The sequence below is a fragment of the Curcuma longa genome, chromosome 10 (assembly GCF_044706935.1).
Source record: "Curcuma longa cultivar G26 ecotype Majalengka, Jawa Barat chromosome 10, ITB_CL_G26_1.1, whole genome shotgun sequence".
Taxonomy (NCBI): Eukaryota; Viridiplantae; Streptophyta; class Magnoliopsida; order Zingiberales; family Zingiberaceae; genus Curcuma; species Curcuma longa.
Window position 1 is genome coordinate 2067292 of NC_133870.1, and position 18129 is coordinate 2085420.

General features: G+C 37.3%; 1 protein-coding gene across 1 annotated transcript; it reads right to left on the reverse strand.

The window, feature by feature from the left end:
* Positions 1–6719: 6719 nt before the first annotated feature.
* LOC141836070 (cinnamoyl-CoA reductase 1-like) lies at positions 6720–16801 on the reverse strand. The gene is made up of 5 exons (XM_074723478.1): positions 16726–16801; positions 7807–7979; positions 7550–7735; positions 7099–7206; positions 6720–6830 (listed from the first exon to the last, which is right to left on the reverse strand). Exons 1-5 carry the CDS (start codon positions 16799–16801, stop codon positions 6720–6722), a joined length of 654 nt encoding a protein of 217 aa, XP_074579579.1.
* Positions 16802–18129: the final 1328 nt, after the last annotated feature.

Sequence of the window (18129 nt, forward strand, 5' to 3'; positions counted from 1 at the left end):
GATATAAATTTGATGGTTTTTGAAAAACTATTTATAACTCTTTCAATCAAGATCTCCCCCTTAATCTGACATGTTCTTAGGGCTCTTTGTTAATCACAAACAACCTCCCTATGTATCTTAGGATTTGATCTAAATTAAAAGAATAATTTAAAAATAAATTTGAAATGTGATTTTGAAAATAGCTTTTCAAAGGGTTTTTCAAAGATTTGTAAAATGTAATTTTTGAAGTAGCTTGCTCCTTTTGATTTGGATTTCCCTCTTAATCTAACACTTTCTTAGGGCTCCTTGTTAAACATAAGGCAAACTCCCTATGTTCTCAGAGTTGAATCCAAGTCAAAGAACAATTAACTTATGATTTTTTTTAAAAAAAATAAACATGACTTATAATTGACCTTTCAATTTGGACTTCTTCCTAAATCTGACACTTTCTTAGGATTCCTTGTTGACCACAAGACAATCTTCCTATGTGTCTTAGGAGTTGTTCCGAGTCAAAAGAATAATTTATAAAGTATTTTTTGAAACATGAGTTTTCAAACACATATTTTTAAAGATATTTTCAAGTAATTTTTAAAAGGTCTTTTGAAAATAGAATCTTTCAAAAATAACCCCCCTCTCAATTAGACCCTCTCTTAGGACATCCTTGTTAACCACAAGGATTTTTTACCTATATGTCTTAGGGTTCTAGACCTAGTGTTGACCTAAAGGTTCTGTGTCTAAGTGTTGATCAACTAATTTTTAAATATATAGTGTTTTGAAAACTATAGTATAATTACTCACAGGAAACATGAATTTTAAATAATTATTAAATTTTTAAAAATAGTTTTATAAAATAGTTTAATAGTTTTTGAAAAATATTTTCAAAGCTTTGTGATTTAATAGTCCTTATTATCTCACCCATTTTAAGTACCTTAGTACATGGCATACAAGGATTGTCTTATGGGTTTTATGAGATGGTTTGTCAATTTTATCTTTATTAAGTTAAGTTAAGTTCTAATGAGTGTTTAACCTTATGTTAGATTCAAGTTTAACCGTCAATTAGTTAAGTTCACATTTCAAAAATCAGCTTCTAGGTCGTGGCAAGGCAGGGGTCTTCTTGGTAATCGAAACAACAATCACTTTCTTAGACAAAGTCTTTTTAAAAAATTATGTCCTTAATCGACTTTTTAAGAAACTCTAGTCTAACTAGTCTAGGATGTGGTGAAGTAGCTTCAGTTAGTTTCACTTAGCTAAGAAGATCAAGCAAGGTACTACTTACCCCACTTGACTACTTAGACCAAGCTTCCCTGATGTACTATCATCTTGCCCCACCCTGATACTATTGTTGGATCGAGGTGGACCTAGAGGGGGGGTGAATTGCCATGTTATCTTTTCTTCTAACTTCTAAGCCTATTTATAGCACAAGAGAATATATCTGGATCGTTGATCGTAGATGAACTTTCTCTTGGCCGTTGATCCATTGATACGATCCTAACTGTTGATCGGAGATAGACTTTAATCGTAGCCATTGATTAAATAAGGATAAACTTTATCTTTAATAAAAGATAAAGAAATTTATCCTTAATAAAAATTAAGTATTTATCTTTTAAATAATAAAAGATAAATCTTATTATTTTTTTTCTTTTTTTCTTTTTCAACCACCACGTTCAAGAAGTCCTAGTCTTCTTTGCTGGTCAAAGTCAATGGTCAAAGTCAATAGTTTGACTTTTGTTGACTTTTTATAGAATCTTCGATTGGGTGATTTCTGACCAACCGGAGTTAGGCTCACCCGAACCCGACTCCGGCCTTTTGCCCCTCGAGCGTGCTTCCTCCTGCCTTCTTGTCCCTCGGACTTCGCGCACGTCCTTCTCGCTCCACCGGCGTACTCTTCCGTAGCTTCCACGTCCTTCGGATTGCACCAAGCCCGTCGGCTCACTTCCCCGCGCGATCCTTCTCGTCCGCTACGTCTTACGCTCGACTTCCTCCATACCTAAGTTCCTGCACACTTAGCAGAGGAATTAGAATAACACAGGACCTAACATAACTTGGTTGATCACATCAAAACTAACCAGGGCACCAACAACTATGTTGAGTAAGTGTCAAGCAATCATTTATCCTTAACTAACCGTTCTAAATTAAATAAAAATTCAAACATGAATGACATGATATTTATGTGCATAAATAATAAAACATATGCATGTATATGACAAGCATGCATGAGTCAATCAAGTTAAAAAATTTTAATTTCTAATAATATATCAAATTCTTGATTTGATACATTTCATATAGACTCACGAATGTGTCAATCCATTTTCACACATTTTGAATTTTATTAAGTTTTTATTTCATTTGATAATATTTTAATTAGTTTCATAATTATAAATATTAGTTTTATAGATTTTAATTATGTTTATTTTAATTATTATTTTTTATTTTTATTTTGTTTTTTAATTATGAATTTTTTGTTTAATTATTAATTTATGATTTGAATTAAGTTATGTTCCATAATTAAATAGAACTTGATGATAATTAATTTTATTTTTTAAATTCAAATTTTTAAAAATTGAATTTTACTTGGTAAAATTTAAAATTTTATTTTATTAAATTTTAGTATTAAATTTTAAATTTTTTGGATTTACTTTCAAATTTTAGAATTATTCATTATTTCATAATTAAAAGGTATACAATTATAATTAAGTTTATTATTTAAATTTTGGTTTTTAATATTTATATTTGAATTAGTATTATTAAAGTTTGAAAGTTTATTGTAAGAATTTTTAAGATTTAATTTTGAGTTTTTAGTGGTTAGATTGTTAATTTTAGAAGTTTTCTTATGAGGATATAACTTTATCTCATTATCAGAATTATCTTAATTATTAAATTTTAAATTATTAATTAAATTTAAATTATTAGATTTATCTTAATTATTATTAATTTTATCTTGGTTGGTTGAATTATTAGTTATTTTAGGATTAATTAAAATAATTAAATTTGATTTTTTTTTAAAAAAATTTATTATCTTGATTGAATAGGTTAAAGAATTGATCTAATTTTTTATTTATTTAAATTAAATCTAAATTAATTATTTTATTAGAATTAATTAAATTTTAATTATTAACAATTGAATAGGATAAATTTGAATTAGTTAAATTATTATTTAATTCAGATTTATTAATTAAATTATTAAAGTTATGTGAATTTTCATTGTTGATAAGATTTAGATTTGAATTTCTTAAATTAATTAATTAATTTATTTTTATTAATTAAAATTTCACAATTAATTTACTTTTCTAAATTTATTAATTTTTAATTTTTTTGAATTATTTAAATTAGTCAAATTATTTGAATTTATCGAATTAAGTAATTTTAAATTAGTTAAATTATTTAAGTTTGAATTATCTAAATTTGAATTGGTCAAATTAATTAAGTTTGAACTTTTTTTAATTTATTAAATATTAAATTAGTCACATTAATTAATTTTAAAATGTTAAATTATTAGATTTTAACGTAGTCAAATTTGAATTTTTAAAATCATTTGAATTAGTCAAATTTATTAATTTTAAATTAGTCAAATTAATATTTTTATTAATTAAATTAACATTATCTAAATTATCAACAATAGTAAATCTAGCATGCAAAACTCTAGGGGCATTTTTGTAAATTAATGAACTTACCGAAATTGAAACCCCTAATTGTTGGATCTCTTGGACACCGGCTAGAGGGGGGTGTGAATAGCCGTACACACTTTTTCATCTTTCTTGCTTAATCTTTGGTTACGCAGCGGTTATATCAACTTGATCAGAGGTAAATGAAGATCAGCAGGCTAAGACGAGGATTTACGAGGTTCGGAGATAACTTGCTCCTACTCCTCGGTGTGTCCGTAAGGTGGACGACTCCTTGATCTTTCGACAGATCGAACCCCGGTAGCACCGGCTATAAACTTTCTCCTTCTCGGTGGAGGAACCTCTCCACAGTTTGTCTCAACAGATATGAATAAAGCACAAGACAAAGGAGAACTCAAGAATGCGTCAAAGACTAAGAATGAGAAGAACAACAAAGACCGCTTGCAGCTCAAGCCTGTCTCTCCAAAAATCAGGACGTTGCTCTTCTTCTTTCTCTAGCTTTGACTAGCAGATTGATCTCAAGATTTTAGCACTTTAAAGAATGAACGTTCAAAAAGAATAATAGATTTTTTTCTTAGCGCCTCTTCAGCTTCTTTTATAGACCTGCATCCTCGATTACTATGCCCAACGGATCTCTGATAAAAGCTGTAGTCTCCCTTCCCTGCCAACTGCAGGTACTGCTATCTGCTTTCGTGCGCCGTTTGCTCGTAATCCTTTTTGCAGAAAAGACAGCTCGAAGATCGCCTTGGAACTTCCACTGCACTACAACAAAAATGACTTTTCGCAGCGCGCAAATATGCTATCCGCAGCGCACATCGCACGCTGCACAGTTGCAAGCTGTTAAAAGTCATTAGGCATCCGCAGCGTGCATTGCGCGCTGCGGAAGCTCACATCCGCAGCGCGCAATGCACGCCGCGGATGATCGCATCCGCAGCGCACAATGTGCGCTGCGGATGTGAGCTTCCGCAGTGTGTATTGCGCGCTGCGACTGAGAGCTTCCGCAGCGTGCATTGCGCGCTGCGACTAAGAGCTTTCGCAGCGCGCAATGCACGCTGCGGATGTGATCAATCGCAACGCGCAATGTGCGCTGTGGATGAAATAAAATAATTAAATCATTCAAATCACAATTATAAACTCAAAACTCAAATAATTAATAACATAAATACCACACACAAATACTATAAAAATTACACATTTATAATCCAACAATTATATAACATTTACTTTTTTTCACTCATGAAAATAATTTGTTCCACAATTATTATAAATGTCATGTCAATGGCAGGCTGCCACACTTCTCTAACATCTTTATCTATTACGACTCAGGAAACTATACACGAGGCAAACATCCAAACTGCTCTAAAAAAATAACACTGTATAGCATAGTTATGGTTTGTGGCACTAAGTGATCATGCATCAACAACAGGATAGGATACCAGCCCATTGATGTCAGAGCTTGAATACATTGCTGATGGTTGCTCGCCAGAGTGATGTGACTTGCGACTTCTTGGATTCTTAGGTGAAGCTGTGTATGGCGAGATTAGGTCATTATTTCCTGCATAGAAAGATGAAGGCAGGCCATGAAGACCACTTTCACTGGCATCTAGTGTATATCATTTCTCAATGCTTTCAGCTTCAAGCGGTATCTCATCCAGCGTCTAGCAATAAAAAAAGGACATCAGGATATGACTGAATGTAGATAGTGAAAGTTGAACAAATTGTTTTTGAGCTATTGCATTGCTAAGCTACAAACTTACCTTGTAAACCTGCTGCAAAATGCAAAGCTGTTGGGCTAATCCATTGAGATAACCAAAAATCAAAGGAGGTTGATAGAAAAATGTACCCACAAATGTAGAACTGTATCACATAGTAAGAACATAAATATCAACCAGGGACAACAGGTGGACTTGAGAGAGCCCCACAGAAGCTGTTGGGCTCGTGAATTTACTAGTTATTTTTGTGCAGATATTCATACAAGGCAATTCGAGTAAGAAATAATTAGAATCTTGTGAGATCTTTATCAAAAGATATAAGGCATGACAAGGATAGAGGCAACACAAATTAATTTCTTTGACACATGGATGAAGAAAACTTGGAAGCTTTATCTAAAAGAAAAAATAGGACAAGTCAAACACACTATACTTGCCATTTGGTTCTGATTAGGATCTCTAGTAAAATGGTAGACATGAATCAAGCGATCATGAGGACCAAGGTTTTTCTCTTCTTCTGGAATCTGCAAGGAGAGTAACCAATCATTCATAAGATACTATAAAGCATAATATATGAGGCAAAATAAGGCAAATTTGATTCAGAAGGAAAGGTCTGCTAACAAAGATGAAACAATACAATAGAACATGTAAATAATAATATTTCAAATACAACCCCAGTACTAATGGAAACCCACCTCCTCGGCACGTAAAGTCCAGTATTGATCATTTATATTCTCAATCTTCTCACCAGGTGGAAAGATCTGCATGGATAAAAAGTAAGATGAAGGCAACAATCTCAACGATTCTGACTAAAGAGGATTTCCAAGTTCAGGGATGTGCAAAAAATAGCAGGTGGCACGATAGAATTTTGAAGTATCTGTTAATGACTAGTATTTGCTTGACAAAGGAATTGCACATCTCACTTTTAATGCTTATGTTAAATTGCTCGTGGACAAGTTTTCGATAAAATTTTGAAATTAGGCATGCTAGCGTTTAATCTTGAGGTCGACATAAAGACTCTAGGTAACAATCCGAAACCAAGAGAATTAATACAATAGGTTTTTTTGAGTAAGCTATTTGTGTTTTACCCAAGAATAATAATGAGAATCAGTTACCTTATAGATTTTGTGATAGAACGAAGAAAAGAACTAAGCAGTATTTGCATGGTGGATGTTGATGTAATTGAGTCATTTGGAATTCCTAAATCATATCAAAATTTAGTATTGACCTAGCAGCTGCATATTACACATAAAACTTGCTTCAACATATACATAGATAAAGTTATTCTCAACATGATCTATACAGAAAGGCAGTCAAAAGAAGCTATAGTGAACTTATATGATAGCTTTTATAAGAAAGTTCGTAGCAGATTATTTTCAACCAATGTAACAGAACAGGTTCCAAACTGAGTTTAGATGGCACTCAAATGAAATATCAGCCTACCTAACCCGATTGATGATGCCACACCAAGTGTCACCCACCATACAACATAGTTTGTATAGAGAAGCAATTCCAGGAGATGCTGTAACCAATAACAGAATGTCGTTAAACAAAAAACAGAGTAAAGGATCAAGTTTCAAGAAAAAGAAAATTAGAGATGATAGTTAGGTGAAATTGAAGGAACAAAACACCAAGTGGTTTTAATAATTATAAAACCTAAGAGTTACAATCTACTTCAGCAGTGATAAACTTAGCTTATTAATTTCCCAAATACAATAAAATTGGAATTGTTCGACATCTTAGGTCTAGTGTTTACAAATGAGTGACCGATCAATTCAATAGTAAGATACCTTCTCACTGGAGCCATAATCCTTAACAAGAAAGAAACCCAGAGCAACAAAAGGAATAGTTAAAGACATGATCCAGCCGCCCTTCCTTAAAAGTATACAAGTGATTGCCTAAAATATAGTAGTGTAGAAAACAAAAACAAATAGAATGTCTTGAAAGGTTGAGTTGCCAAAGTCAAGTTCTGCAAATCCTTTTGATGTTTCTCCTTGAGTTCTGCACAAGAAAATCATGTCTGAGACAGATAAAAAAATAAAATCTAACTGAATATTAATATACTTTTAGGAACAAATAACTATTGTTGTTAAATTAGGATGAAAGGTAACATTTCAGTAGTTTGATTGCTGATTGCTGTAAAATTTCAAAGGATTGAAGGAACAGATGGCGCCATGCTTTTGCTCCGATTAAACCTCGACAGCAACGGTTAGGGCTTGTGACGTGATCTCAAATTCTCACCTCTTTCTGTCGGCAGTAGTCAAGGTTGGTCCAGCAGCTCTCGTCCTTGACCCGATCGGCCGGCCATCCAGGACTAGGGATGATGGCAGAGATCGACGATGTGACAACCACGCGACACACGCCACTCTCCTTGGCCGTGCAGAGCACGTTGAGAGTCCCCTTCACCGCCGGATCTAATAGTTCCCTCTGATCAGAGAAGAAATGGGGTCAGAATAACGAGGAGGAAGGAGGGGGGTCTGAAAGGGGTAGGGACGCACCTGCGGATTTTGGACGCTGTTGACTGTGCAAGGCGAGGCAAGGTGGAAGACGCCGGCGCAGCCGCGGATAGCGGCGAGGATGGAGTCAGGGTCGAGGAGGTCGATCTGGAAGAGGCGAAGGCGGTCGGAGGCGCCAGGGAGGTTTCGCAGGTGCGCCGTCTCGGCCTCGTCCCCTGCGGAAGTTTAGGTAAGAGGAAGGTGAAGGAGGACCGCATTGCCTCGCACCGACGCGCCGACGAAGAGCAAGAGAGCGAACGGATGGGACGGGGAGAAGGACGACGTAGAGAGGAGCTGCCTGGAGCAGTTGAGCAGGGATCTCCGGCGGCGACGGCGGGGTGGGAGGGTCTGGGCGGGGCGGGAGGGTTTAGGGCTCAGAGAAATCCAGAGGATCCGAGCGAGCGGAGGGAAGCGGGATGGAGAAAAGGGCGAGCGCGAGGGGAAATATGAGAAAAAAAGACATTACAGTATTTTAAAAGAAATTAAAATTAAAATTTATGTATTTTTAAAAAAAATTAAAATTAATATTATTAATATTATAATTTATAAATTTTTAACAGCGGACATTGTACGCTGTCAATATAAATTTTTAACAGCGCACATTGTACGCTGTTAAAAATACTTTTAACGGCGCACAATATGTGCTGTCAAAAATAATTTTAACGGCGTACAATGTGCGTTGTTAAAAGTATTTTTAACAGCGTATTATTGTTGCGCGCTGCGGTTGATAAAAATATGATATTATCCGCAGCGCATTTTATTGGGCGCGCTGTCAAAGCCACTATTAACGGCGCGCCTATGATGTGCGCTGCGGATGACGCGCTGCGGAAAGTCATTTTTGTTGTAGTGTCCTATCCTCTTCCTGGACGTTGGGTGGACAACGATCCTCCAGAAGCAAAGGATCTGCAACCTCTGGATGATGAAGCCTTGGATCGCGTCTCTTCTTCTCGCTGCAACTTCGCCTTGTCTCGTTCCCTTGCTTCGATCCGGCCACCACCTTGGACAAGGAGGTTCGGCCACCTCAAGAGAAGAAGGAGAAAAGGGCGGTGGAAGAAGAAGATAAAGAAAAGGAAGAAGAAGATGAGGAGGGGCGGCGGCACCAAGGAGGAGAGGTAGGGTTTCCGAAATCGTTTCGGTATAACTTCTCCTCTCTTGAATTGAATCCTATTGCCGCCCACCCCCTCCCTCTTTTTATATCCTCACGCCCAAGACCAAGCACCCCTTTGCCAATTCTAAATTTTTATATAATTTTCATTGATTCCGCGAACCAATTCTAAATTATAGAAACTTATTAGATCTGGGCCCTTGGATTAGCTTGCTTGGTTTCTAGCCGTTAGATCTTTTCGGAATTATTTTTAAAAAAATAATTCCAACCTTATCTATAAGTGGCCGGCCATATGGATAGAGATTTGGTTCAATCCGTGAACCAACTTTATATTAAAGAGAAAATAAAACCGAACCGAAGAGATCTCATCCATCGGATGCAACTTAATCTCATCTAACGGTTCTAATATAATCTTCTTTAATATAACTTGATCTCTTCGATCCAATGGCCATGATTGATCCTCTTGGGCGTGTGGTTCATTGAACCATGTCTGGTTCACCTCGTGAACCGGTTCTTCCTTCCAAAGAGAATTAAAACCGAACCGGAGAGATCTCGTCCATCGGACGCGACTTAATCTCATCCAACGGTTCTAATCTATTCTCTTCTATTCCTCTTTATTTATTTCGATCCAATGGATGCAACTTGATCTAATCCCACGGATACAAGCTGATCTCATCCATTAACTCATCCTACGGTCGAGAACTAATCTCATCCAACGGTCGAGATTAAATCTCATCCGACGGCTGAGAACTAATCTCGTCCGTTTGATTGCATCCTTTTGAAGATGTCTTTAGGCTACAGTGGGGACCTCGAGGAGGTATTGGATCTGGCCTTCTGATGGGTTTCGGATCCCGTATTCAACCCCGAATACACACCTACATCCATCAACAACGATCCATTCCACTAGAGGATCATTGTTGCACTACCAATCCAATCCCCAAATTACGTTATGGGTTCCTTCTTATTATTTTATGCATTGCTCCCCGTGTTTAAGATATCGTATGTCCGTCAATTATCTGAGTTCACTGACAACTCAATAATCGACATCTAAGACCTTGAATAGTACCACTCAACCTTATTGTCAGCCGGACCAAGTCCACTTGCAAGATTTGACTTGACAATCCTTATGAGCTCTCCAAGGGGACATCATCAGCCCTACTGGGACACAGATTCCTTCTATAATTAATGGCACACCGTATAGATAGCAACATCACCCAACTTACCGGGAATATTTGATCTGACGAAAAGATCTCACCCTTTGGTAAATCAAAGCAATAATTACTAACTATAGGTGCCCATTTATTACATCGGGATTAAGAGTGCATAATTATAATAACAGAGGTCTTGTTCAATTTGTGAGTCAGTGTAAATCGAACAACCTCAATGGTCCTACTCAATACACACAAAGTGCACTAGTGTAATTCTACAGTCAAGACAGACAGTCACCGAATTACACTACAACCGTTCCCGATGGGTTGTCCAACGCCATCTTGGTTGTGAGCCTTAGTTTATAATTCACAAGGAACCGATAATCATGGTCTTCTGTGTCTCACAGACACCAAGTTATCTACAATGTAAATTAAGAGGACTTTATTGCAAAATATACTATTGCAATCATTTGACCAAAACATGATACTCTATTTCATAAATGTTTATATACCAAAGAGCTAGTCTTTTCAGTATACTTCCTAACATCGTATTCTTTGTTTCTTGTTTCGGAGGACTGCTTGTGTGTTTGTGTGTTTCAGGACGGAAAACGGAATAAAACAGGCGAAACGGAGCATTCATTGAAGATAAGGCAAGACAAGGTCGTGCCTCATAAGCACGATCGTGTCTCATCACCTCCAAAGGCCGTGTTAACAGCACACGAGCGTGTCTCTAACTAGAGAACAACCCACTTTGAGCCATGCCCCATAGGCACGCCCGTGCCTTCCATGTCCCCTACCAAAGCAGCAGCCAAAGACATGGCCGTGTCCCTCAGACACGGTCGTATCTCCCAACAGAGCAGCCCCTGCCTTCGGCCATGTCTCATAGACACGGGCGTGTGTCCTCCACAAAGTCATGCCAAGACATGGACGTGTCCCTCAGACACGGCCGTGTCTTCCAACAGAGAAGGGCCAGCTTCAGCCCGTGCCTCACAAGCACGGGCGTGTCTCCTAGCCGAGTGAAGACCTGCTTTGGCCGTGCCTCACAGGCACGGTCGTGCCTCAAGACAGAACATCCACTATACTTGGCCGTGCCTCATCCACAGCTGGGCGACCACTTCAGGCCGTGTCTCCCAGACACGGCCGTGTGACGGGGGCGTGCCTGGCTGATTTTTAGGGTCTTTTGTGGGGGCCTATAAATAGACCCTCTTAAGGGCCTTAGAAAGGGGGGAAGACTGAGAGAGAGCCACCGGAGTGCACTAGAGCCACCGACGCCTCATTCCGGAGCCAGATTCGACGATTCGTTCATCCGCTTGGACACTCCATCACCTCTTCATTCCACCTTCGAGGGGATTGCAGTCCGGAGAAGAAGAACTTCATTGATAAGTCTTATTTCCTGATTTCTCTAGATTTCTTGGAATAGGATGTATTATTTTTACTCTCCTCTGTATTGTAACCTTCCCGATATGGAGTAGTCCTCCAGATTCTAGGATTAGGAAGAATCGGGGTTATTGGATGATTGTAAACTTGTGATTTGATAATCTAACATGTTCTATGATGTTATTTGGCAATTGCTTTGTGGATTTATGCTCAATACTTGTTTGATGATATACTTGTGAATAGTATGAATCCATGAGGGTAGGGATTATTCATTGTTTGAGGAATTCTTAGGATCGTACACCCGGGACGCCTCGTGACAGGAGGAGAGTCTTAACCGGACGTTCCAAAGGATTGTTTAAACTATGGATAATGTTTATGAGGGATAACTAACGGTTACCTAGCGTTGGGGAGAGGTCTCTTTTGGGATACCCTGTGACAGGGGGTAGGAATCTAGTAGTATTCTGGGGCGTCTGACGTGACACAGGAGAGCCTTGAACCAGGCTATCTAGAATCACCTTAAACCAACCTAAGTAACATTAGAACACCAATGATTTATTCCGAGGAAACCTGACGAGGTCTAATTGGATAATTTGGTTAGAATCCCTACAATTGTGTAATAATTGAGGAATGATAGAGGATCCAAGTCAATCAATCAATATCCCGAGGAATCCGAAGTCCTAGAGTCACTTCCCATACATTGTCACAGTCGAATTCTATCTTCGAATTAAGGTCTAGGAACTCTAGAACACTTTATCTCCCCACACCAAACCTATTCCAACAATCTCTCCACTCTTATTGTGCTAGGATAGTAATTAATTCCACGATCCCTGTGGATTCGATATCTTTATTACTTGACGACATTCCGTATACTTGCGGAAGCCTATCAGTACCTCACAGGCATGGCCGTGCCATTTTTCCAACGCCGCGGCTGCCCCTTGTCGTGCCCCATAGGCATGGTCAAATGAGTTGATTGACTGAAAAACATACTATAATCATGCTCGAACACATCAGTCGATTGATATGTAATGGCAATCTCCTAATGTAAAATCAATCGAGTGCCTCAGTCAATTGGGAAACCTTCTATGATTGACCTTATAACCATCAATCGATTGATATTAAACATCAGTCAACTAATAGCAGTAGTCAAGTACATCATTCAATCCATAAAATTTCTGTGCATGACCTCAGACATATCAATCGATTGGTATTGTATAGTAATTGACCAATAACATCAGTGGAGTGTCACAATCGACTCAAATTTTTTGTGCTAGATTTTACACGCAATAGTTGATTGTTACTATAGGGTAATCAACTGATACCATCAATCAGGTGCCAAAATCGACTTTAAATATTTATATTCACTATTTTAGATGCAAGAGCCAATTGATATTATACAACAGTCAGTCGATTGTTTTCAATGTAGTTTAATTTTTTTAGATCAAACAAGAAGAATTTCCTCGAAAACAATGGCGGTTATTGTTGTTCTTCTTATTCTTCAAGTAAAACACAAGAAATTCAAAATCGATGTCTAATCCTAAGTTTCCTTCTTTATCTTTTTGATATCAAGAATCATTTTATGCCAATAGATAAAAATCTAGCATAAAATAATGAAACTAGACAAAACCCCTAACTTTATTATTATAAAATCGATGAAATAACAAGTGACTCTGATATCACTTATTGAAGGTTTCAATCATGAATTCTAAGTTAATATTCTACTAATCATATGAGCTAAAAAAAAAACATGCACATGATCTAGTTAACATCGAAAAATACAACACAAATTAAATAAAATATAAAGACAATGACCAAAAGATAAATATGACCTGAATGTGGACTTGTCATTGTCTCACCATTGTCCTCGAAATCCTGATCTTGGGAAGATGAAGGAGATGGATCTTCCATAGGAATTGAGATGATAGCACTATACTTTCCTCAATAATGAAAAGTAAAAAAATCTCATATATTCCAATCCTACGAGACTACGTCTTATATAGAGCAATAAGTCTGACTCATCATTAATAATAGAACGAGTTCTACAAATATAAATTCACGTCTAATAATATAAATATATAATTAATATAAATTAGTTCACTTAATAAATTTATCGTATAAATATATGTTATAAAATAACATATAAATTCATCGAATAAATTATGTTGTTCCTGTACTGCACTATTTTTAACTTTTATCAGATCTCAAGGCAGGGAGGTGTATACAAAGAACAAGATTTGGTCGGTTTGTGGGGGAGGGGCTGCTGCATAGCAAAACAACAAGAACCTGTAGCCAACCTTTATTTCCAATCTGTCTTAGTTCTCATGCTTTTCCTTTGTTTGTGTGGGGCTATTGTGCCCTTTTATTTTCATGGGCAAAGGTGTTCTTGGTGCAGCAAGGTGGACCTTTTATGGAGCTACAGTACGGCAAACGCAAAAATTTGGCCACTAAAAACGCCATGCTGTGCGGGTGAAATGCATACAACTTCTGCATTGGAAAGGGGAGGGAGGAAAAGATAAAGCAAAAGGCTGACAAATTTTCTCCTTCCATCGTATGTTTTCTAGCAAAGCAGATCCATAGGCAATGCTGCACATCAGAGGAGCAGGATTTAACTATCGTTCCTTTGTCATGTTTCACACATGAGTGTAATAATGTGTGTGAGAAGAAAGAAAGGTCTTCTTTATGAGCTTCTCCTCATTTCTTGATCATCAATATTTTACAATCTCTTAAAGATATTAGAGTTCCTTTGTGATTCACCATCAATTTTAGCCACCGCCACATTCTCGAGTGCTCTGCTAAAGGTAGGGCGCAGCATGTGCCTCATGGTACTGGAGGAAGATGTGGGGGCATGCAAGGGAGGATGGGGCTAAGCCTTCAGATACATCAACCAAAGCTCAAATTTAATTAATACATGGAGTACATCTTGACCTAAGTCATTCTCATAGTTAATGTTCAATATTTATTTTCTGATAGGTTTGTTGTACGCTCATCATCCTCAATCTATTTCGAGGACATCCATTGTCATGTAGTATCCATCGAGCAGTGTGCTTCAATCATTGCCTTGTTGGTCAGTCTTTCAATCAAGTGAGACACCTCTTTCAATTAGTTATAATTAAGGTGAGTTGTCCTCGGGACATAGATGAGTTGGTTACGATGAAGTAGACTTGCAGAAGAGGGCAAAAGTTCAAATCTCGACGAAGTCTAGATAATACTTTCCTCTGTTGTGGCCAATTACAGTTTCTCGATTTACCTCCTCACAGATGGCCGTGAGACTTATCATGTGAAACTGTTAGGGTGGTGGATTCCACCTTTTGCAGAAAAAAGGTGAGTCGAAAGTTGGACTTACTCTTTAAGATGAAATTATGTTGTTCAAAAGTTTATGGCTGTTGATAGTTCTCCAAATATATAATAACTTTCATTTTGAAATAGAAAGACTCCAAATTTCCTGACCTATAGGAAAACATTCAACACCTTGAAACTCTTGTAGATGAAAAGAGGAAAAGAATGGCAGAGAAGAAAGCAACCTCAATTAAGTATTTTGAAATAAGGTCTCTTTATAGAAATGGAAAGTCTAGGTACAAACTAGAAGTGGCCTTAAAGGTTACTACTATTTTAGGAAATATTAATGAATGACAATATTTCTCTTAGTGTCGCTTGGCCACTATGCATGTATACAATAGAGGTCAACCCTTGTCCCCGGGACAATGATATAACGGTAAGACATCCGGGTTGTGACCTAGGGATCCGCGGTTCGAACCCCAACTACGGCGTATTTGCAAGAATTTTCTTCCAAATGGGGAACGCAATCAAAGGATGTTGGACATCTGGATTGGCCGTCGTATGCGCTTCCCGATTTACCCTGGTGGTCGGTGGAAAACTTCCGTGGGACCGGACCGACCAACCTCAGAGATTGAGTCCATGAGACGGACTGAGATTTATCATAATAGAGGTCAACCCTTTTTGTTTTTGTTACACGCTCTGTGGGTCAAAAGCCTCAAGGTTGACTTTGTCATTCTATGCCCAATTAAGTTGACTGTTTTATCCTTATCAGTTGGTTGATTCATTGTTTTCATAACTCTATTTGCAGTGATTATTACTCGATCGTTTGTATCTGTTAACTCAATTCTTATCATACTATTTGCTCCTTTAGTAGATTATTCTAGATCAACCTTTGACAATGTCCATTATATCATTTTAGATCACAATTGGTTCATTTCCATTTTGACAAATTCTTCTACTAGCTGTCATCGATTGCATGTTGTATGTTATCAGTTGATTGATCTAGATTAACTCATAAATGGTTCCCTTGGATTATGAATGTATCCATTCACCACAAAATTATTATGAAATAGCGACGGACCAATTCCGTCGCTAATCCTTATTAGTGACTGATTAGCGACCAAAATAGCCCGTCGTCAGATTTTTGATCGCTGACGTCACTGTAGCGACGGAATTATAGATTCCGTCACTGTAGCGACGGAATTATAAATTCCGTCACTATTTAGCAATGGAAAAAAGAATTCCGTCGCTAAATAAATAGAGACGGTTTTTTTTCCGTAGCAAAAAATAGCGACGGAATCATAAATTCCGTCGCTAATTAGCGACGAAATTTATAATTTCATCGCTATTTCATAAAATAAATATAATAAAATTATTTCTTTATTAGCGACAGAATTAAAAATTCCATCGCTAATTAGCGATGTAAATTATGATTCCGTCGCTAAATTTAAAAAAAATAAAAAAATATACGGTTATTACCGACGAAATTATAAATTTCGTCGCTAAATTTAAAAAATATATAAATTTTTTTTTGATTATTAGCGACGGAATTATAAATTCCGTCGCTAATAATATAATTTTTTAAAACATTTTAATCTGTTTTTCTGAATTTCCTGTTTACATGACAACAAAACCAATATAATATAACAGAAATACACAAATAGGCCAACAATGGTAAAACACAACACTAATATAACATCTGAATACAACACATGTCAAAATACTCCGATACAATCTGAATACAATAACATAAATACAAATATTTGGATACAATGATACTGTATCAAATGTCAGAATACAAGAATTGATCAAAATTATATCTAAACGAGCCGAGGCAAAATAGAAGGTCCTGCAAAAAACCAATAAGATAGGTTAGTAATAAAACAATGTATTTGAAAAATGCATGCTTACAAGTAATAACTTTAAAAAAATTAAAAGTAATAGAAATGCTAACCTACCTTGCAGACAGCTACTGATTAGGAGCATTAGGGTCCTGAGTCTCCATATCAGGGTCTGCACCTTGCATCGCAGCTCGCAGCGCATCAAAAGCAGGCTGCGATGGCGTCTGGCCGAAGGCCTCCATGAAGGCCGCCATCTGTCGCCCAAGCCGAGCTTGACTTTCTGCCTGCGCCTCTAATACGGTGAGTCAATCTTGCTGCCCCTCTAATACGGTGAGTCGATCCTTTAATTCTTGATTTTCTTTTTGTAGGGCTTCTATCGCAAAATCTGATCCGCTGGGATGCCCCCTGGCTGTAGGGGCCATCACACGATCATAAACGACTCTCACCTGGGGCCCTAGACCGTAGAGGGTGGAGCTCTTCTTCCTCCCACCGACCACATCATAGTAGATCTCATTCAACTGGTCGGTTGAGAGCTTCTGCCTCTCTCCTCCCTCAACTGTAGGCGCAGACGCATGTGCAACTCTAGCTTAATATTCAGTCTGTTTAAAATTAAATTATTATAAAATTTAAGATTAGAAAAAATAATTACATGGCGGTAATGTGAAATAAATTAAAAAATTATTTTCTTACGTCTAAGGCCTGCGAGCGAGCATAAATAAAAGTGTCATCCTTGGACTTGTGTGTCTTTGTAAAAATCTCCCAACAAGTAGGAGGACGCTGTAACTGGTGCTCTTGAAAAATTAAAAATATAATTAAATAAAAATAATGACATTACTAATTAATTAAAAATATATTAATTGTAAACTTACTAAGTCCAAGGTATGCTCCACAATGGAGCGGGATCCAGCTATATGTTTTGTGTATCCGGTGCTAGGGCCAGCTAGCTCGGTCTTTTTGTTAGACCGAGCTGTCGCTACATTTGCGTGCCATCTTTCTGCTTGCCATACTGCTTATCATGCAGCCCAGATGTACTCTGGGATCCAAGATGGTCTGATGCCCTTACTTCTGCATTTATATAGTAGATCTTTATATAATTTGCCAACAGCAGCATTCTAGGCGTCTTGAAACTCCCGCTCATGTCCTGGCTCAAAAGTATACTTTTTCTGCAAGAAAAAAAATTAGTGGAAACAAAAATAACTTCATTATAAGGTGTTTAAAATGACTTACCACAAATTCATCGAATTCGTCGAATCTGTCCGGCCACCCGCCAACAACTCTCAAAACTGTCCGACCACCTGGTGCTGCTGCCTGATTAGACATATCTATATCTGCAAAATCATAAATGAAGAAAAGGAAAAAAATACTACAATGAATTTCTGAGGGAGCAAATCTGTTACTAGGAGAAGTCAAGACTGCCGGTATTAACTCTTGATGATGAAATGGCTACTAGGAGAAATAAAGAAGAGAGCCTCAGAATTCCACTTTTCTTATTTTCTATAATCAGTTGACTGGTTTTACCACCAGTCGACTGTCTTTTCCGATCAGTTGACTGAGCTTATCTCAGTCGACTGATGTGGATGAT